This window comes from Schistosoma haematobium, chromosome ZW, assembly GCF_000699445.3.
Source record: "Schistosoma haematobium chromosome ZW, whole genome shotgun sequence".
NCBI lineage: Eukaryota > Metazoa > Platyhelminthes > Trematoda > Strigeidida > Schistosomatidae > Schistosoma > Schistosoma haematobium.
Genome location: NC_067195.1, coordinates 11,046,108 through 11,065,361, shown reverse-complemented (window position 1 = coordinate 11,065,361; position 19,254 = coordinate 11,046,108). Strand labels below are relative to the sequence as shown.

The window sequence follows — 19,254 nt, the reverse complement described above, 5'->3', positions numbered from 1 at the left end:
AAGGACCTACAGAAGCTAGTCCTATACATCTTTCCTTCATACCACAACACCCTATCATATACTTATTACCTCTCTGCTTTTTCCAACCGGTCCGAGCATGGACAAATGATGCACGATGTAGAAATCGCTGGGAAGGCATTCGTAAGACATGTACGAACTACCGAATTCGATGTTTCAAGATAGTGACACCAATTGAATTATCAACTCTGTCCCCGAACATACGATGCCGAACCTCTGCATTACTAACATGGTGTTGCCACTGGATGTCAGCAATCCTTCAGAGACAATAATAACCAAACACAGAGTCGTCTAACATCCTCAACTCGAAGAGGCCAGGTTTCACAAGCATAGAGCGAAACTGCTCTCACCGACGCGTTGTAGATCCGACCCTTTACAGCCATACTAACATCACGAAGGCTCCAAAGATGGCCCAGATTGGCATAGGCCGCTCTGGCTTTCACTATAAGAGAATTGATCTCACCACCCATACCACCACTGCCTTTTAATTTTATCACTGTTAAAATTTGAAGAATTTAACTTTTCGACCAACTTATATCGACTGAGTTGCCTACTTCAGCAACTATCATGAGTAAGGTATCAACGTATTGCCCTCTGCAACCATCCGATTCAGATACAGGGACTCGATGATCTCTCTACGCGAGACCAACCCGGTATGTGAATGGTGGAAAACTAGGAATAACTAGGAAGTTGTAATCAATAAGAGAAATATACGTCTTCACAACTCAGTGGTATATATATATATATATATATATCTGTTCATTAAATGCTTCAGCTAAGATCTGTTATTTATTTATGACTCACTTCATTCAATAGCGTACTTTGTTCCTCACCTCTAATCTAATGCTTGACCTTGGAATGACATATGGGATCAGGTACATATATCTGGAATGCTGTACTGTGTTGTATGAGGGAAACAGGATTAAATCATTTTTTGTTAATTTTCTGGTTTGATTTTATGCTTCTATTTCCGTACTTTTTGAAAATCTTTCAGACGGACAGCTCCTCAAATTCATCAGATAATTTACTTTATTCTCCATGTAATTAATCTTTGGCTTTTATTATCTAACTGGTTTTGACTTGAGGCAAGTGAGTTTTTATGTATGAAGATGAAAGATAATATGTGAACTTCATGTGTTGACATTGTTGAAGTTCACAAATAGTTTAAACTATTTTAACTGACCACGGCTTTATCTACATCGGATAATTCAGCTGGAATGCAGGTACATCCAGCTAACAAGTCCCTAGTACAACTGAACACACGTCCCGGATTGCACTGCTAGCTACATCTCATCTATTTTATGCATTGGATAGTGTTCGTCTGTATAGAAAACTAAAATATTCTTAGAGCGTTGACCAATTACTTTAGTTTTAATCACAAGTTAAAACGTTGAATTCGATTACGTTACTGTGATTGCTCATTGTGAAAGGAAACTGATGTCGTTTTGTGAAATACTTGATCATTATCAAATTGTAGTTTTCTTTCTACCTATTCATTTTCGTCCACTCAGTGAAAAACAAAAAAAAAACAGCTTAAACAAGCAACATACTGATTTTGTTGGATGAATTTTGTGTGATCTATTGCTGTTGTCTGATCATTGTTACATTTCTGGATTTTAAAAGCTAAACAAAAATTCTGCACGTTAATTTTCATCTTATAGTTTGGTACGCTATTAGCAGACATCACTATTTCTAAAGTATTCAGTTTGTCAGACAGACAATCATTCAGTAATGTTGTTACAAAGAAAATTCACATGGAATGAGCAGATAATTAGTCATTCATGATCAATATAGAGTCTAGTACGGAATACGCTTCGGCCCAAACTGGCATACTTCGTTGGGACGACGAGGTAAATAACAAACGAATCGAAAGACAGTCTAAGAGCAATGATTTTGAGAAAGACAAAACGTGAATATGGTTTAAAGTGACAGTGGAAAGTTATGCATAAAGGGATACTAGAATTCAAGATCTAGAGCATGATCAGAAGTTTATGCATCTGTGCCCTTAAGACCGATTCTGAGCCATGCAACTTTGACCACTGGTCGCTGTCATCATGTCAACTACAAACAGGTAATCTGCACTTACACGGTTCTAACCAAGAGTCTATAAATTTATGGACTAATGGTACATCTTGATTTGGGTGCCTCTATTTTTCGTCTTATTTGCTTCTACACTGGCTTAAAGCCCACCGTGGAAGTTAGTGGTGGTTGAGCATATGTAATTCATCCCCTAACCACCTCAGTCGATGGTGATTCACAACCTCATCAATCGATTCCCCACCTTCACCTAGCACTCTATGCTAGATAAATGACCAATGCTTCAAAGACACTTATAATCAAAAACCTTCAGCTTACACATTTAGAGCCAAGTGAATGTACTTTTTGGAAATAACTTTAAGGCATAAAACAATCTATCTGTTAGTTAGATGGAAACTAATGACACTAAAATTCATTCACATTAAGGTGTAATTCAAGGAATTTGCATTTTGTTTCGTTATTTTTATTTAACCGAATGACACTTTGTTAGAGAAAACACTAGTATTCCTATGTTTATACTATTGTATGCTCTGTCCTTTTCTCTGCTGACTCAACTATATGTGTGTAATTTTGATTAAATGATTGAAGTTCTTTTAGAAACTGAAAATAATGATAGATATGTCCGTGGAGATAAGCTGTTCAGTACTGATCATACTGATTTCAATTATAGTTAAAATAATGTATTCTTATTTGTGAACAGTTAAACTTTCTGTATCATTATTAGCAAGTGTTTAAACTATCTTGGTAATATTCAATGATATATTTCGATCAGTCTTCGTTGGCATTTGTGAATTGTATACGAATTGACTTAGTATGATCAAGATACAGTCCTAAATATTAACACCAGAATAATTCAAACCCTTACTACTAAATGATGTAAACATCTTACCCATTAAATACGTCAGTGGCTATCTGGATTCAGTGAATAACACTGGCGAATCTTAGTGTAAACATCAGCACTGAGATCTGTGTAGACCAAAACAGACAAGACTGTCGACCTGAAAACGATCGCTTGCTACAATCCGTCCTTTTTGACAATAAAATAATAATTCTTACACTACTTTCTACCTCGCTCATCAAACCCATAGAATACATTGCATTCATTTACCCATATGTATATATGCACAAGCGATGTACTAATTTGAATGCTTTTTTAAGTCTATCCATCACATATTAATTTCTTATTACAAATAATAATCAATCAAGAGGACACTGATAATACAAGGTTTTGTAGTTCTTGATCCCCTTTATTGATTTTAACTAACTATTTAGTTAACCTTTTTCTAACTCTTATTTTGTAGTCTACTTTTTTTTTCTCTCTCTCTCTCTCTCTCCATATATATATATATATATATATATATATATATATATATATATATATATATGATGAATTCTTGTATGTACGATATTTACTACCATATCTTTCCATTTGTCTCTCATATAACTGTCGTTATAGCAACACTTTTAATATATAAAAAGCTGTCTTCTCTTATTTTCGTAGGTTCTTTAGTTGAAATCAAACGTAGTTTTCTACTTTCCAAGTAAACAGAATTAATATTTTTGCAAATCAACTCGGTTTCTGCATAATCTCATAAATCTGTTGACAAGATAAGGATCAATAGTGATGATAATGTTAGGCGGCCATGTTGAACACTACTTTATGCTAATTTAAAGTTATAAGTAATTGTATATTTTTGATTGAGATCATGAATCGATCGTTGTTGGATCACCCTTGATAACCTGTAAACACTGGATGGCTGTTTCGTCCCAGTATGGCACTCGTCAGCAGTATCCATACATTAATCTAGATTAAATGGAGATCATTGAAGAAGGCGATTCAGCGAGGAACATATGCTATGAACATATCAGTGTATGTAACATCGAATGTCTTAAAAATGGAAGTCCCAATGAAGATGATACTCTTGTGTATGCAGCACAGAAGGCGACTCAATGAGTTGGAAAAATGGCTGGAATTGCTAAATATAACAGACCTATTTACTAAACATTAAGGACGTTGTGGCAAAACAGTTTAGTACTATGTCAAGCTTCTGGGCAGACCAATTTATTCATTTTTCTTGAGTCACGTTTTGACCTTGTTAATTATTCGCTCATTAAGCTTACTGTTTTTATATGAGCGTGTGTGTACAGCGCTTATCCTATTCATGGCATGTCTTTGGCCTAGTTCTGCCCGGCTATAAATATTGAGTTACGCTTTGCCAAAGATGAGTTGGCCCACTCGCCTCCTCATCCCCGGATAAACGAGTGTTTGAAATAAATTCATCCAACGTAATCCATATATGGCTTCTTATTACCGCCGTCATACAAACGGGGTTAGCCTAGATAATATACTTAGTTAAACGGCAGAATTATGTTCATAGCATACTCATACTTTCATCCAAATTGAAGTCAAATCAAGGGCCACAAATTGTTGTGAAAAGCACTCATTTAAAAAAAAGCATATCAACAAAAATATATTTTTTTCGACGATTTCATTTATTTAAGCTGTACAAATTAATTACAAATACGATTGTACAGCTTAAGTGAAATCTCTGAATCGCCTTCTTAAATGAATGTTTTCAACGACTTTCGCTACAACGTTTCCAATGTTCTGTAAGTAGGTCCGTTATATTTAGCAACTTCATCTCTTATTTCAACTCATTTGAGTCGCCTTCTGTACTGCATACACAAGAGTATCATCTTCATTGGGACTGCCATTTTCAAACCCTTCAATGTTACATACACTGATATGTTTATAACAGATAACTGTGGGTAAATCCTGCTGTATGAAATAAAATCTTTTTGCTGAAAATTAAACCCACATTGGAAACGTTTCTAATTAATTCGTTTTCTCTTGGTACTGTTTTTCTGCAGTTTACTTTTCCGTAATATTACCGATTAAACCGGATTATCATTATCTAGTTGAATCACTTGAGTATATATCATGCATTTCTTTTAATGATCTAAGTTTATTGATGTGATGACTGTGTTGTAATGATTGTATTTGTATCATGGTCAAATCACACCTTATTTATTAAAGTATTTGAATTTCAGTTACCACTGGAAGGTAAGTCCAAATATGACCCATGTCGTTTTGTTTAGGTAGTTGGATATTTTAAACGTGTTTTAGTAAACAAGAACACGATTGGGGACAATCAGATGTATCTGAATACAAAATTACATATCATCTTAGTAAATTGAGAACCCTACAGTAAATACTTAATTTGCAAAATGTCAACCATTTGTCACAAACTTCACTGTTCTTTCATTTCCACAGCAATCATTCACTGTTCTCGTTCTCTGTTCTATCTTCTAAACCTTCTGCTACCAGGTATTTCATTTTCGATTGATGATACATACTTCTTATATCTATCAACATCAGTAGAACACACCACAGTGTGACTAAAACAGTATGGAAATCTTCATTAGCAAGCTTATTAAATTCGTGTTATAAATACCTACCTGGACGGGCGGTGTTGACATGGGTCTAGGAGTAGGTTTTAAAGAATGTTGGGGTTGGCTTAACTGAAACGTTAAATCAGTTTCTGAATTCATTTACTGTTGATCTGAACCGTGTTGATAGGTGAAGGCTACCTGATTGGGTTTCACAGAATGACTTCGAACAGTATTTTCATTGAGATAACTAAACCGATCACACTGCCACAGATACATTTCCTTATCATCTTACTCCAACTCTGGAGTTTTAGTTTCCCTCCATCCATACCTTCACATTCTGTTGTTTAGAATAGTTTCTTCAATGCATCATTTTTATACATATGATTAATAGTTACATTATTTCGAGTATTTTGGCATTTATTTTGTTAAATTCATCTCTGTGTTGGTGTTCTATGGTAACTTGTGCTAACTCACATTTACGTCATGCTGTACACTGATTATGATTGATTGACTGACTGTTATTTATTTCCAGAATGGGTTTTGTGGAGAGTTTTAGAAATTTCACAGGTTGAAATCATGGATGCGCACTGCTGAGGAGTCCCATACCAGGACGAAACGGCCGTCCAGTGCTTCCAGGTTTTCAATGGTGGTCTAGCTTCAACTGACTCATGATTTCAACCTGTGTTATTTATTTATTTGAACACACAAACGTTGGTACCAAATAGATATGCACCACACAATAACAATAAGTTTGTAGTGACAGGATGTATACTGAGTATGATAAAAAGAAGAACAACAGCGAACAAAGATTGGTATATGTGAGTGAGATAATAAATGGGGAACCAGTTTAGTCAGGAAGTATACAAACAGAAAGAAATGTTCCCATTAAACAAGCTGCGTTCACTTTCTTAAAGAAAAGCAAAAAGAGTTACAACAGGATCACCACTGGCTTCTATTCTGAACCATATCTGATAAAATTTGAACTCACTTTGTTGTATCATCTTTAAGATGTTAACCAGGAAGTCGCAAAGGACCTACAGAAGCTAGTCCTGTACATCTTTCCTTCATACCACAACACCCTATCATATACTTATTACCTCTCTGCTTTTTCCAACCGGTCCCAGCATGGACAAATGATGCACGATGTAGAAATCGCTGGGAAGGCATTCGTAAGACATGTACGAACTACCGAATTCGATGTTTCAAGATAGTGACACCAATTGAATTATCAACTCTGTCCCCGAACATACGATGCCGAACCTCTGCATTACTAACATGGTGTTGCCACTGGATGTCAGCAATCCTTCGGAGACAATAATAACCAAACACAGAGTCGTCTAACATCCTCAACTCGAAGAGGCCAGGTTTCACAAGCATAGAGCGAAACTGCTCTCACCGACGCGTTGTAGATCCGACCCTTTACAGCCATACTAACATCACGAAGGCTCCAAAGATGGCCCAGATTGGCATAGGCCGCGATAGGTGACGTAAGTTGCAAAAGCCAAACGAGCATTTCAAGTCCGTGCTGAGGTTTCGTCAGACACCAACCCATTAGGGCTGATCAGACTTCCAAGATAAGTGAAGTTGTCAACGCGTTCCACTACTTCACTCCCTATCCTTAGTTCAGGTGTTAACGCAGACCAGTCCTGAAGCAACAACTTGCATTTCGAGGGAGAGAAGCGCATTCCAAACATTCTGGCATTGTTGCTGAGTGCTACCAGAAGACTCTGCATTTTGTAAGCGTCTTCACCAAACAGGACTATGTCATCTGCGTATTCTAAGTCGATAAGTGGACCTCCTGGTAGGAGATCAATACCCGAGAACTCAGTCGACGAGAAAGTTATCTCCATCAGTAGATCTATGATGAAGTTAAACAAAAATGGAGAAAGTGGACAGTCTTGACGGACATCACTTGAGGTTGCAAAATCAGATGGCAGTTCGCCATAAGCTCTGACTCGACTAGTAGTGTTCGAGTAAAGAGCCTTTACAAGGTTTATGTACTTCTGGGGTACGCCTTTCAATGACAGACACTGCCACAGAATCTCGCGGTCTACCGAGTCAAATGCTGCTTTTACGTCAAGGAAGACCACCATTGTCGGACGCCGATAAGTATGCCTGTGTTCTAGAATCTGACGAATGGTGAATATGTGGTCGATGCAGCCACGACCAGTTCTGAAGCCAGCTTGATTCTCTCGTGTTTGTAGTTCACGAGTCTTAGTTAGGCGTCTGATAATTATCGAGGCTAGTATTTTAGATATTATATTAGTTAAACTAATCCCTCTGTGGTTGTCACAGGATGATTTTGACCCTTTCTTATATATTGGGACGATAAGTGATTGTGACCAGTTAGATGGAATAACGTCTAACTCCCAGATTTTAGCTAAAATATTAGTCAACCTAATCGCTAAAATTGGACCACCATCCTTAAAGACCTCTGGAGCCAATCCATCTGGACCAGCTGCCCTTCCTCGTTTCAGATTAACTATAGCCTTTTGAACTTATGCTAGAGTTGGGGGACCTACTTCAATGTTCCATTCACACTGTCTGGGAATGGAGGGTAGTTGTAGAGTAGCTGAAGGCCAGCTGAACTGTTCTCTGAAATGTTCCGCCCATCGTTCTAAACGTCTGGACTGGGAGCAGATGAGAGTATCGTCTTTTTCCGATATAATCTCACTTACACTTGACTTATTAATTCCAGTTTCTTTTATTAGTCTGTAAAGCTGTCTTGTGTTCCCTATAATCGCCGCCTTTTCCATCTCTTTTGCTTTCATTGCCCACCACTGCTCACGGTCGTTTATTAGACTTTTTCTTAACCTAGATCTGATTTGTTGTCGCTCTTCATCATGTTCGGAACCTGATGGGACGAGTTTGCGAGAATCCATCAGTGTGATAGACTTTGAAGAAATCCATTGGTTCTTTGTAACTCTGTGGTTTAAGTCGCTAATAGATGTCACTGCTGTTTCCACAGCTGCTTGTATGTCTTTCCAAGCAACATCTGGGTCAGCCTCGTCTTCAGAACTACCTAATTGTGAACTCAGTTGTTCTTAGTACCTATTTTTGGTTTTCTCGTTACTCAACTCAGTTCTAATGGATCTTTTTAATGGGGCTTTTTGCGTCCAGTGAGGCGCAAGCAGATGCGTGCCCGTATTAGGGCGTGGTCGGAGTCCAAGCAGGTACTCCAGAATGAGCGACAATCTTCTACCGACCCTCTCCAACGATGACTGATGGCAATATGGTCTATTCAAGTCCATCGTTGGTTTGGTGTAGGGGTCGCCATGTTAGACGATGTCTCTCCTTATGCTTAAAATTTGTGTTTGCTAAAAATAAGCGATTGTCTGAGCGCGTTTGCAGCAGACAATCACCATTATCTGTTCGCTGTGCCGGAATGCTAAAATATCCACCTAAATGCCTTTCTGTTTGGTTTAAGCTACCTATCTGAGCATTAAAGTCACCCCCTACGAGTACTATGTCTGAGCGTTTAGCTTCCTGAAGAAGTTCGGACAGCTTTCTGTAAAATTCATCTTTCACATCATCTGAGCTGCAGTCAGTGGGAGCGTAGGCAGAAACGACAAAAAGACAACGACGTGTGTCCCTATCCTTCCGAGTTTTTACGGAGCCGTTTAGCCGAACAGCACATAGACGACTGTTGACGGGGATCCACTCTAGCAGTGCTTGTTCCGCCCTCATGCTTAGTGCTATGCCTACACCTGCCAGTCCACGAGAACTGGCCATCGGGTCACCAGATACACGGAGGGTGTATCTCGTTGGCTCTCCGTTTTGCCGAGGTGAGGTCAAGTGAATGACCACACTGGAATCCTGTATGCGTGTTTCGGAGACACAGCATACATCAATGGAAAGAGACTCTAGGGTTTTAGCCAAGGAAGCCTGCTGACCGATTTGACACAGAGTGTGTACGTTGAAAGCTCCAATGTGTAGTTTGGAGCGAGGTTTCAGTAGACCTGGGACAGAGTTTTGAGCACTAGAATCGTTGGCTATGGTGACACTTGAGGAGGAAGCCGAAGGAGGAAGTTTAGGGTTGAAAGTCGATGTAGGAGGAATAATAGGAATTGAAGAGGAAGGTTGATTATGAATACAATGGTCTTGGGTGCTGTTAGAGGTATGAGGGCGGTTATCACTTCCCGGTTGCCCACACCGTGGAGGGTTCTTCTGGAGGTACCTGAAAAGGAAATTGGATTAGAGGCGGTCTCAGTGACCTGAGAGCGTGACCGCAGTGCCCAAGGGACAACTGATTGAGGCCGGTCGCGCACGGCCTTTTTGTGGAAGGTTTTTGACGTGTTAGCTCTGTTCTTCAAAGGGCCTTACCGCCGGAGACGGAAATCCGTGAGGTAAGGTGAGGTGAGCATTTTTAGGGTCGACCTTTTCTAACCCCACCCCTCCTTGTGGGAAGGCAGCATCGCTGCAGATGCTGGTTGTCCGAGGGAAACACCTTACTGCTGTCACACCTCTGTACAGTCAGCAGTACGACTTCGCCTTCGGACCTTGGGTTTGTTGCTTTTAGTCTTACCGCTCTTCAACCGACCTGTCTGACATGGTAGGACCTTGAGGAACGGTTGTTCCAGCCAGTATAGCTCGGTTGCTTCATCACGATAATCAAGCCCAACCACCACGTCAAGGTAGCAACAACGGTCGAGGTTGAGAAATAGAGATACACAAAGTTAGAGTAGGCGAAAGTAGATAAGTGACGTGGAATATAAAGAAAGATAATAATGAATGTTATCAAATGCATGTGAGTTGTCTGAATTTTAATTGGAGCGAGAGCAGTCTTTCCAGTGATTATTACCATTTCATTTTATTTGTGTGTGCTGTGGTACTGCCCGGATGCTCAAAGTGGAGCAGGTAGTTTTCTTAGGGGTCACAGCCAGAGCAGTGGAACGACGTCAGGAGATGCCGTCCCATGGTAGTTGGTGACCAACAATTAGTTCACACGCCATTTGTTCCTTCAGGATCCTGGAGCCTATGTGCACCATAGGTTTAGGTGGACCCTCCGTATCCACCAACCTGAGTAAAGAGCCGGACATTCGCTCTTCGTCCTCTCAATTTTATAAACAACACCCGTGCCGCGGGAATGCTGTGAGTAGGATTCCCCTGACAGTGGCTGTATACATGTGGCTATGTAAGAGCACTTCGAGAGAAGCAGACTGTCTCCACCCTCGGCCGTACTGGAGCATTTATTTGGGAAGATAAGTATGTTTTAAGTCGACTTTCGAGAACCTTTCAGAATCATTAAGTCGATTTAGACTTCAACGTCGTGCATGTCTGTCTCAACAAACGGGAGTTCAGTGTTAATCTAAAGTCACTACATATTCTAAAGGTATTGCCATCCAACTTCAATGGCGTAACAATAGGAGTACCTCATGCTGAAGACTGAATCGGTTCAATTATACCTTTCTCACACAAATCATTTATTGTCTTATGTACTGCTTCTGGAAGACCATAAGGAATTATTCGTCTTTTAAGAAAGATTGGATCACCCTTTACTTGAAGTTTTATAGGCTGAATTTCATATCTCTACTGCACATGGCGCACGCATCTATCAAATCTTTAAGTAAAGCATCAGAATCTTCCTTACAAGCTAGTAAAGACAAATTGTTAAACCCTAAATTGAGAGTCTTGTTTCGCTAACTAAAACTTCATAAGACATGTATGAAGAATTAACATCCCTCAATAGTAATTCATAGCATCTTCGTATGGGTAGTCTGTATCCAGTAGCCCCCAATATTGAAACTTTATTTGGTCGTACCATAACGTTAGGATCTAAAGATTATTTTTTATATGAATAACCAGTCTGTTGAAATAATGTTTATCCTATTAACAACTGAACCAAATTGTAAATGTTTTTTTCAATGTTGTTATTTTGTGAATGTGTAACTAGTTGAGCTTACTAGATAAAACATTCGTACTAATTTATACTATAGTTTTGGCTAGGCGCATCACACTACACATTAAGCACCGATTTTTTTTATAGATAAAGTCGACTATGATTGTTTCGAGTTGTAGCGATATAGAAATTTCAAATAATACTGTTTCCTTGTGTTAAGTTTTGCCTTACATCTCCATTGGCAATATACTCAGTCAGTCGAACGCAGTGTAGTACCTAGAACGTGTTTACATCTATTGAAGTTGACGTACCTCATTAGCACTGTGAAATTGAATTGTTAAGGCAAATCTCATAGTAGTGAAAGCAGAACAGTATTAGTGACGATAGGAAAGTTCAGGGATCCAAGAAAATATAAAAGAACTTTTGTGGAATCTAGGAACTTAGAATCTGGAGAAACAAAGTGTTGGTGCACCTGCAACTCGACTGTGGCTGCTACACCTTGACGTGATGGTTGGACCTGCCTATCGGATGACTCAGCCAAGAGCTACATTGCCTGGATCACATTCTGATTTAGTTCCTACTATGTTAAACAGGCTGGTCTGAGGGTGGGTTGTGTAGACATTGACATTTTTAACCATCACAACGATTATGAATTACGAGTATGATTGTTGTTTAAGTTCGTCGATTTAGACGTGTCATATAAGTAACTTATTAGTTGTTGGCGTTAAAAAATTATTTTATACCTTTAGCGTTATTAGTTTTTACATGCACTTTTGTATCCACCAAAATAATTGTGGGAGAAATATTATATATATATATATATATATATATATATATATATATATATATATATATATACTTTTTGAGTTGTCGAGCTACTATTATAACATGCAATCAATAATAGGGAATTCTTATCTTACAAGAACTACTGTTTCAGCACAGTTTCTTACTTATTTGTTGTCAAATTTATGTTTGATTTTTGAGATAGGCATTTTCTTCATTTGCACTGTGATGCAGATGAAATAGCAAACTCGTTTGACTAACCTACTGAAAACCTCACTATTGATGTATGAACTAACGTTTTCTATTCAGTAACGAAAATAAATGCTAATTTTGTATTGATGTGCAGTGTCCGATTCTAATATTGGTACCCAGTCTTACTAAACACGAGCCCTATCACCTCGTGAGTAAAACGATGGAAAGTGGAGAGGAAGTCCATTGACTAAGCTAAATCGTTAATGTTTGTTTACTCATTCATATATACATAATATATTGTCACTTAGAAAATTAAGCCATCAATAGTGTATCTCTCTTAACTTAGAAATAGAACTCTGTTTCTTGATCGATCGCATACTCTTGTTCGGTTTGATCAGTTTCAGACTGGCCCAATACATCGTCCTTCATCTGTCTGTTTTTGTAAATTGTATTCTCACTCTTCAGTATAGCGGTTGAGAGGTCAAAACTTGTTTATATTTTGTGTTTTAATAAGTTCTACTTCACTAGGTTTTATTAATGATTAACTACTCAATGTTTAGGTAACGTAGATAATAATAGAAGGATTAATCCAACTTCGTAATTTCGCGTATGCCTTCACTGCTGTTAAGTGTATGTTTTGTCATTAATTGAATTATCTTCAAGCAGTTTACTCAGTGAACCTAGTGCTCCTAATTATGGACATCGATGCATAAATCATTTTTTTCTCAATTCCTTTAAGTTTCCCTCCCCATATTCTTGAGTATAATCTTCTCAACCTTCTTTTTACAGGCATTCAACTTCTGTTTGGTATTACATACTATTTATGTCTGTTGGCATAAGTAGCATACACCACAATACTACTATTACACACTATCTGTCAGCCTTCTGATACTATTCTGTACTAAAATTGGCCATTTAAAATCAGTTATTATTCTTTTATTTTAATTCGTAATCATAGTCTAGTAAGGAACAAACCATGTCTTCGTGAACTAATAAAAACATTTTTACCCAATAATGAACTGGTCACTTCGGGTTCCTCAGAAATTCTAGTTAATTATTAAGTAAAATTGCAATATATTTGTAGATTAGGATATTTATCTTGGCTAAATAATTTCAGGTGACCAGACGACGCACTTATTATTGTTACACACCATGATTTATTCGAACATTTGGACATATAAGTTCTAATATTCCCATATATTTTCATCTATGTATTTGCCCCTGTTTGGTTACGTGTATCCCTGGACATGTTTTATACACGTGTGTTTGTCCATTTCCTTCATGACTTATAAAAAATCGGTCACCTTGTTACTCTCTGAGTCGGTGTATTACCGAACTTCAATGCTTCATACACTATGTATCTTTCATTTGCTTATCTACCATCCAACTTCAGCATATCTAAAATATAGGTACCCCAAATATAATGCTTATTTATACTTTTATTATCTATTTTGTACGAACGTAGTTTGTCGGTAGAGTGTATACGAACTAAATAGGATCTATAATTCACTATCATTGTCGTTCAGTGTGTTATATCCTACTGACGATCAAATTATAGGTAACCTCTGCGATCTATTTATGGACGAATATTACACGTATATTCTCATTGTATAACTATTCGGTAACTAGACTATGTATATTAATATCCCTCTTATTATAAACTTATTTTGACTTATAGACTATTAATATATGATTTCCTGATCTTAAGTTATGTCCAGTTTATTGATTATAGTCTCCCGCAATCACAGTCATTTTTTGGCTTGATCTTGTACAAGTATTGTTTCCTATTTTGTAGTGTGATATGGTCCGCTTGGCTTGTATATAAACCAGGTTTGTTTGAAATAAATTATTCGTATAGTGGAAGCTGGTATTGGTTTTCTGAACTCAACTGGCAGGGCTAGGAAGAAAATGACCGATAGATATGCTAGGCTGCTCATACCGGTCGACACGTCATTGGTTTGTTGCAGAGCTGTGATTTTATAAGTCATGTTCCGATTGGCAAATAAGTCACGTGATGATTAGTCGGTTCAAAAAACAACATAGTCATTATGATGTTAATCACAAGCAAGAAACTGAACATTATCACAAAATTATAACTAGATGATCAGTTAGTATCTATATTCTAACGCAAACCACTTGGTCTGAGACAAATGGCAATACTTCAAGCACTTTTTGGGAAACATTTTTTGAGCCGACATTATTTTTACTATAAGTAATTCACAAAAATACATGTTTACATGTGGTTATTTGTAAATCGGTCCTTTTTGTATGTTAACCATCATATAACGAGATGTGTGTCGCATATGTATCTGGTGTCCCCTTATATTCAAATAAAAAATAATACCATTACTGCATCCTTTGGTCTCCACGTTATGTCGAGTTTGAGGTTTAAATAAGTAAAAATATGTCTAAATTGTACAATATTGATAAGCGTTCCTAAATATTTGGATAGATTGACCGCAAATATAATCTGATATTTCTTAAAAATTATTTCGTTAAGAATTTTCATTTTTTCTAAGTAATTTTGCGATTGTCACCATGCTTAAACATTTTCATTTCACTATCATATGTTGTATAAAACGTGATAAGTGGTTAATTGACTTTAATGTTTTGTTTTTAGAGGTGCCAGTCACTCCTACTCATACTGCTTTCACCAAACCTCATTCTTACTGGTGCAATTATATCGAGAAAAACATATAATAGTAATCAAGCAGGATTGTCCTTTTGACTCATTACTCAACATTCAACGGACCATTACAATAGATAATGGCTACACCAAGCCTATTCACTATTCGCTTCGAACAGTTTCGGATTCGTACATATTTTCTTTTACAGTGTAAATACATGCTTCCCTTTTGTACCGTATATAAAATATGTTTTGGTCTTCATTAAAAATAATGTCCGATCTTTTTGAGCAGTGCTTTGTATCACCATACATTTAAAATATAATTATAACTACTACCTCTTCCGTTTTTTTTTTCTAGACGTGGCAAACGGTTTCAGCTCTGTGAATCTTTTTGACTACCAATGTCCAACTATGTTACGTTATTTCTTCACAATACTTGACGTGTGTTTGTCCAGAACCTCTTCAGTCCTGCCCCTCTAAATCACGAGGGTTATATTCGGATAAATTGCTGTATGGTCCAGAGATATGGCAAACCAATGAAGTGATTTTCTCAACCTTCACAAGTAGCCAATATAATGCACATGGTAACAACGAGCATATTGTCTATCATTTCCATCCTAAATACCGTCCCAATTCATACAACATAGATTATAAATCCACGTAGCTACAAAAACAGTTCAGTTTCCTGACTACTTATCTAACCATAAAATTAGGTGTAAACTGTTGCATCGCAAGATAGGCTGCTGTATATTTATGAAGCATGAAGATATTGGGTCTTGCATCACATCTTGATCTCATTCATTAGCAACTACATTTCAGTAATGCCAGCAGTGCATGTTTGAGTATAGTGAAGGGAATAACTTTATATGCGTATTTACATGGTGACAGCTGTTTTTCGATGTTATGACTAGATGTAAAGCAATTGTGCGTTTAGTAAAGTGAATCACTACCGGGTAGGCCTTTGGTGACTCATCTACATGTATCTCTACGCCTTTGTGGTGTCCAACGATAACAGGTTTGAAGTGATTGACTACAACAGAAAAGAATGGGTAATGAAAAATTTCTTGATGTTGGTCGCAGTAACCTGTCACTTTTCTAACTATGCCAGTACTTCACAGATAGTTGCTTCCACCCTGGTGTTCCTATATAACTTTTAAAACCATGGAAATACTACAAACTCAGGTCGCCGGCAAAGTTTCATTAGCTCAAAAATTGGTTGATGCACCACCGAATTCAAATTTTGTGGTCCGTATCTACTCCTTGCCTTATCCTAAGGGACGTTTAAAACTATTAAATTTCATTAGGGTATATTCAGGTGAAAATTATCATCTGCTCAGTTAGTTATTCAACGTCAATATATATATTCGAGCGAAATTCCTCCACGGCCTTCTAAAGTTCCAAAGCGAGACTGCTTTTCCCTACGTGAAGTTCAACAACTAATGCTAAGCACAAAAGGTATTAGAAAGTGCTCACATTCTCTTTTCGCCAATGCATTACGGATGATTCTGAGCGGGTTTTACTACACTAAATTTATCCTAACCCATAAGAAGCTGTAATAATCATACTTTAATCGTTTTATTATCCTATGTGTCCATTGCGAATCGATGAATGATTGGTTGAATGTCATCTAGTTATCTCTGTATTTTATCTGTCACTTTATTTTCGAACATCATGCCAGTGTAAACCGTTCTAATAAGTTGAAGTTGACTATATGTACGTTGTCGGATCGTATATTCCTCATTAACGATCTCATCTTTTAACTATTCAATGAGTGGTTATAATTGATTACGCGTAGTATTCTGTCAAAAGTGATTGGCTATACAGTTACTAGTTGTTCTGACCTCGATTATTTGAAAAAAAGTGTGGTTGAATATATCGTCATTTTCGGTTACATAAGTATATTAGAAATCATCATATAATAAGTTGTTGATGTTGGAGGGTTAGCCTTCATGAACTCCAGCTTGTGTCATGAGGTCTGCAACATTTTTCTCCAACGAATCTATTTTCGACCCCATTTCTTCAAGTAGAAAGCTGTGGTTAAGGAAAAGTGTCAATTATTAGCGAACTAGTGAGATACGTCTATGGGTTCACGTTATCATACTTTTCAACAAGTGGATAAAGTTGCTCTATAAGAAAGTAATTGGAGAATGAAAAATAAGCATAGTAGGTTGAGCTAATGCTCTTACATGTTCTTGTAGAATACCATGCAAAAGATTACAGGCTTCTAAATTTGATTTCTCAAGACGGTCTTAAAATATAGTCAAAGACACTACATGATGAGACTACGAATCAATTGTTTTTAGCACTTTATTTGACTGGTATGGAAGTAAGTTGCGACACAGCTAAAACAGGATGTTCTATCACTCGATGAAGTCATCCTCTTTTAGACCGAGTCATGTTCGCAAGTACAGACTGCCTGGTTGGAGTTCCCGAGACTTCCATAATCAGTTTTTAGGAATGTTATATTACATAATTCAAAGTTCATCACAACTGTTCTGGGACAATATTCCGTTATCGTCTTACATTTCAAACTTCATGATCATCAATATACTATTCTATCTTGTAAATTCGTTCGCGAATCGTACTGTTTATGTTTGGTCTTTCATACTAACAAGGGTGATGTTACTATAATAAATTATACTCGCATCCTCCTGATATATGTTTTTAGCATGAACGTGTGTGTATACGTGCCAAGTTTACGTTGCTGACGTATGGCAGCCCAAATGAAACTGTTTTTATGGCCAATAGAAATACCTATCTATTTTTATGCACGTCAACTGGCAATCAGAGTCACATGTGCCAATTTTCTCATCATCAGACCTCTATTACGCATACTAAAGTATAACTTACACTGTACTACACCTTTCAGCAAATTAAATTTTGCGGAAGATGAACGATATTATTGAATCATTACTAAGTCTTTAGACGATAGCCAGAAACGATGAAGAACAAAATCCATCTAAGATCAAATACTAGTTAGAGCAGACAACTCCAATGGAGAGAAAAAGGATATTCCTTGTGGTTATTTTTTCACTTGTTTGCTGTAATGTTTCTTGCATTTGTTGAAAAATATTTTGCATCTGAAATATTATGAAGAACGAAATTATAAATTTACATAGTTTGACAGTTCAGTTACAGTATGTGGATCAGGGATACCAAAAGATCTATCTCTAGCAATTTCTGTGTGAAGAGACATTTTCAATTCACCTACTAGGAATCAGTTATGGCAACAGTTCTCACTTAAGCAACATAAAACAATCAAAAATTCAAAGTACAATAAACACTTTGTATTTTTAATATTTGATATTTCTGTAATGATTTAGCATAGATGTATTGATTTATTTGCAATTGTTAGTTATTACTAAGGCAAGATTCCGGTTTTTTTAGTTCTCCATCAGTGCTACAAGAAAGGGTACGTATTCTTCAATCTAAGCGAATTCACTATATTAATCTTGGTTTTCGCTCGACATCAAACGCACAAACTTTCACACTTTTCATTTGCTTGGTACTGATTGGTTAACATTCTCTGATTGTAAAATTCGAAAGGTAGGTCTAGATCCACAGATGGATATTAATACTTCTATTGCTCATCATGTATTTTGAAATTATTTATGAACTAACCACACCATTGAACAACTCTTCATAAGTGATCAAGTATTATGAGTGATGTCGACATTTTCATAAATAGAAGCTTATGGACTGATCGCGATTGCATTAACTAAGTCCAGTCCATCATTTAAATGTTGAAAACATAAAACATATATTCAGTTAAAAATAACGAACGTTAGTGTCATAAGTCCAAATATTTCTGAAATTTCTTATTTACGTACATAAATGTGGTCATTTAACAAGAGCATTTACTCCTAATTTCTAAATAAACGCATACGCTAAACAAACGATATCCTATTTCTTACCCAGGTTGATCAAGTGTTCCCTACTAGCGATTATAAGGTAGTTTATAGTTTCCTGTAGATAGATACACTGAACACAAAGTGTTAGTAATATTCACGCCAAGCAGACTAGGCGTCGCTGGGGAATCTTATGAAGTTCTATGATTGGGAATACTATTTTACTAACAACTCATTATCAGAAGCAATGCTGACCCTCCATAGGACTGTGCTGTCTTGTTTGAATACCTGCAGAAGTGCACAGGATTCATAGTGACGTTCCTTCCTGCTACGTAATTGCCGCACGAAAGTCAGAAAACTTTCTGCACAACACACTTTTAAAGGCTATTCATCCTAGCACTCGATATATGAAAGTTATGGATCTGTAAATGTATTATGTGGACGAAATGACAGCAAATATGAATTTGACTGACTTGGAATTAGCTTCATACCAAGCGCTTAACATCTGTTCTAGGCAA

The 19,254-nt window shown here is 37.1% G+C and overlaps 2 protein-coding genes across 2 annotated transcripts in view; one reads left to right on the top strand and one right to left on the bottom strand.

Annotated features, from left to right (window-relative positions):
- The window catches only part of SSX2IP (Afadin- and alpha-actinin-binding protein), a 31,515-nt gene extending 28,125 nt beyond the window's left edge, over window positions 1–3,390 (top strand). The window contains exon 9 of the mRNA XM_051210386.1: window positions 1,013–3,390. Coding sequence (XP_051070372.1) covers window positions 1,013–1,066 — 54 coding nt within the window. The 3' untranslated portion in view covers window positions 1,067–3,390. The remainder of the gene's footprint in view (window positions 1–1,012) is intronic.
- ABCA3_6 (ATP-binding cassette sub- A member 3) lies at window positions 74–18,408 on the bottom strand. Its single transcript, XM_051210385.1, has 4 exons — window positions 18,004–18,408; window positions 17,902–17,968; window positions 6,709–16,911; window positions 74–232 (listed from the first exon to the last, which is right to left on the bottom strand). The coding sequence occupies exon 3, from the start codon at window positions 8,328–8,330 to the stop codon at window positions 7,947–7,949; it is 384 nt and encodes a 127-aa protein (XP_051070371.1). The 5' UTR covers window positions 8,331–16,911; window positions 17,902–17,968; window positions 18,004–18,408; the 3' UTR covers window positions 74–232; window positions 6,709–7,946.
- Between the last annotated feature and the right edge of the window lie 846 nt (window positions 18,409–19,254).

Excerpts from the sequence above, each read along its gene's own strand:
- ABCA3_6 (XM_051210385.1), bottom strand. The coding sequence starts at position 8,330 with ATGGATTCTCGCAAACTCGTCCCATCAGGTTCCGAACATGATGAAGAG.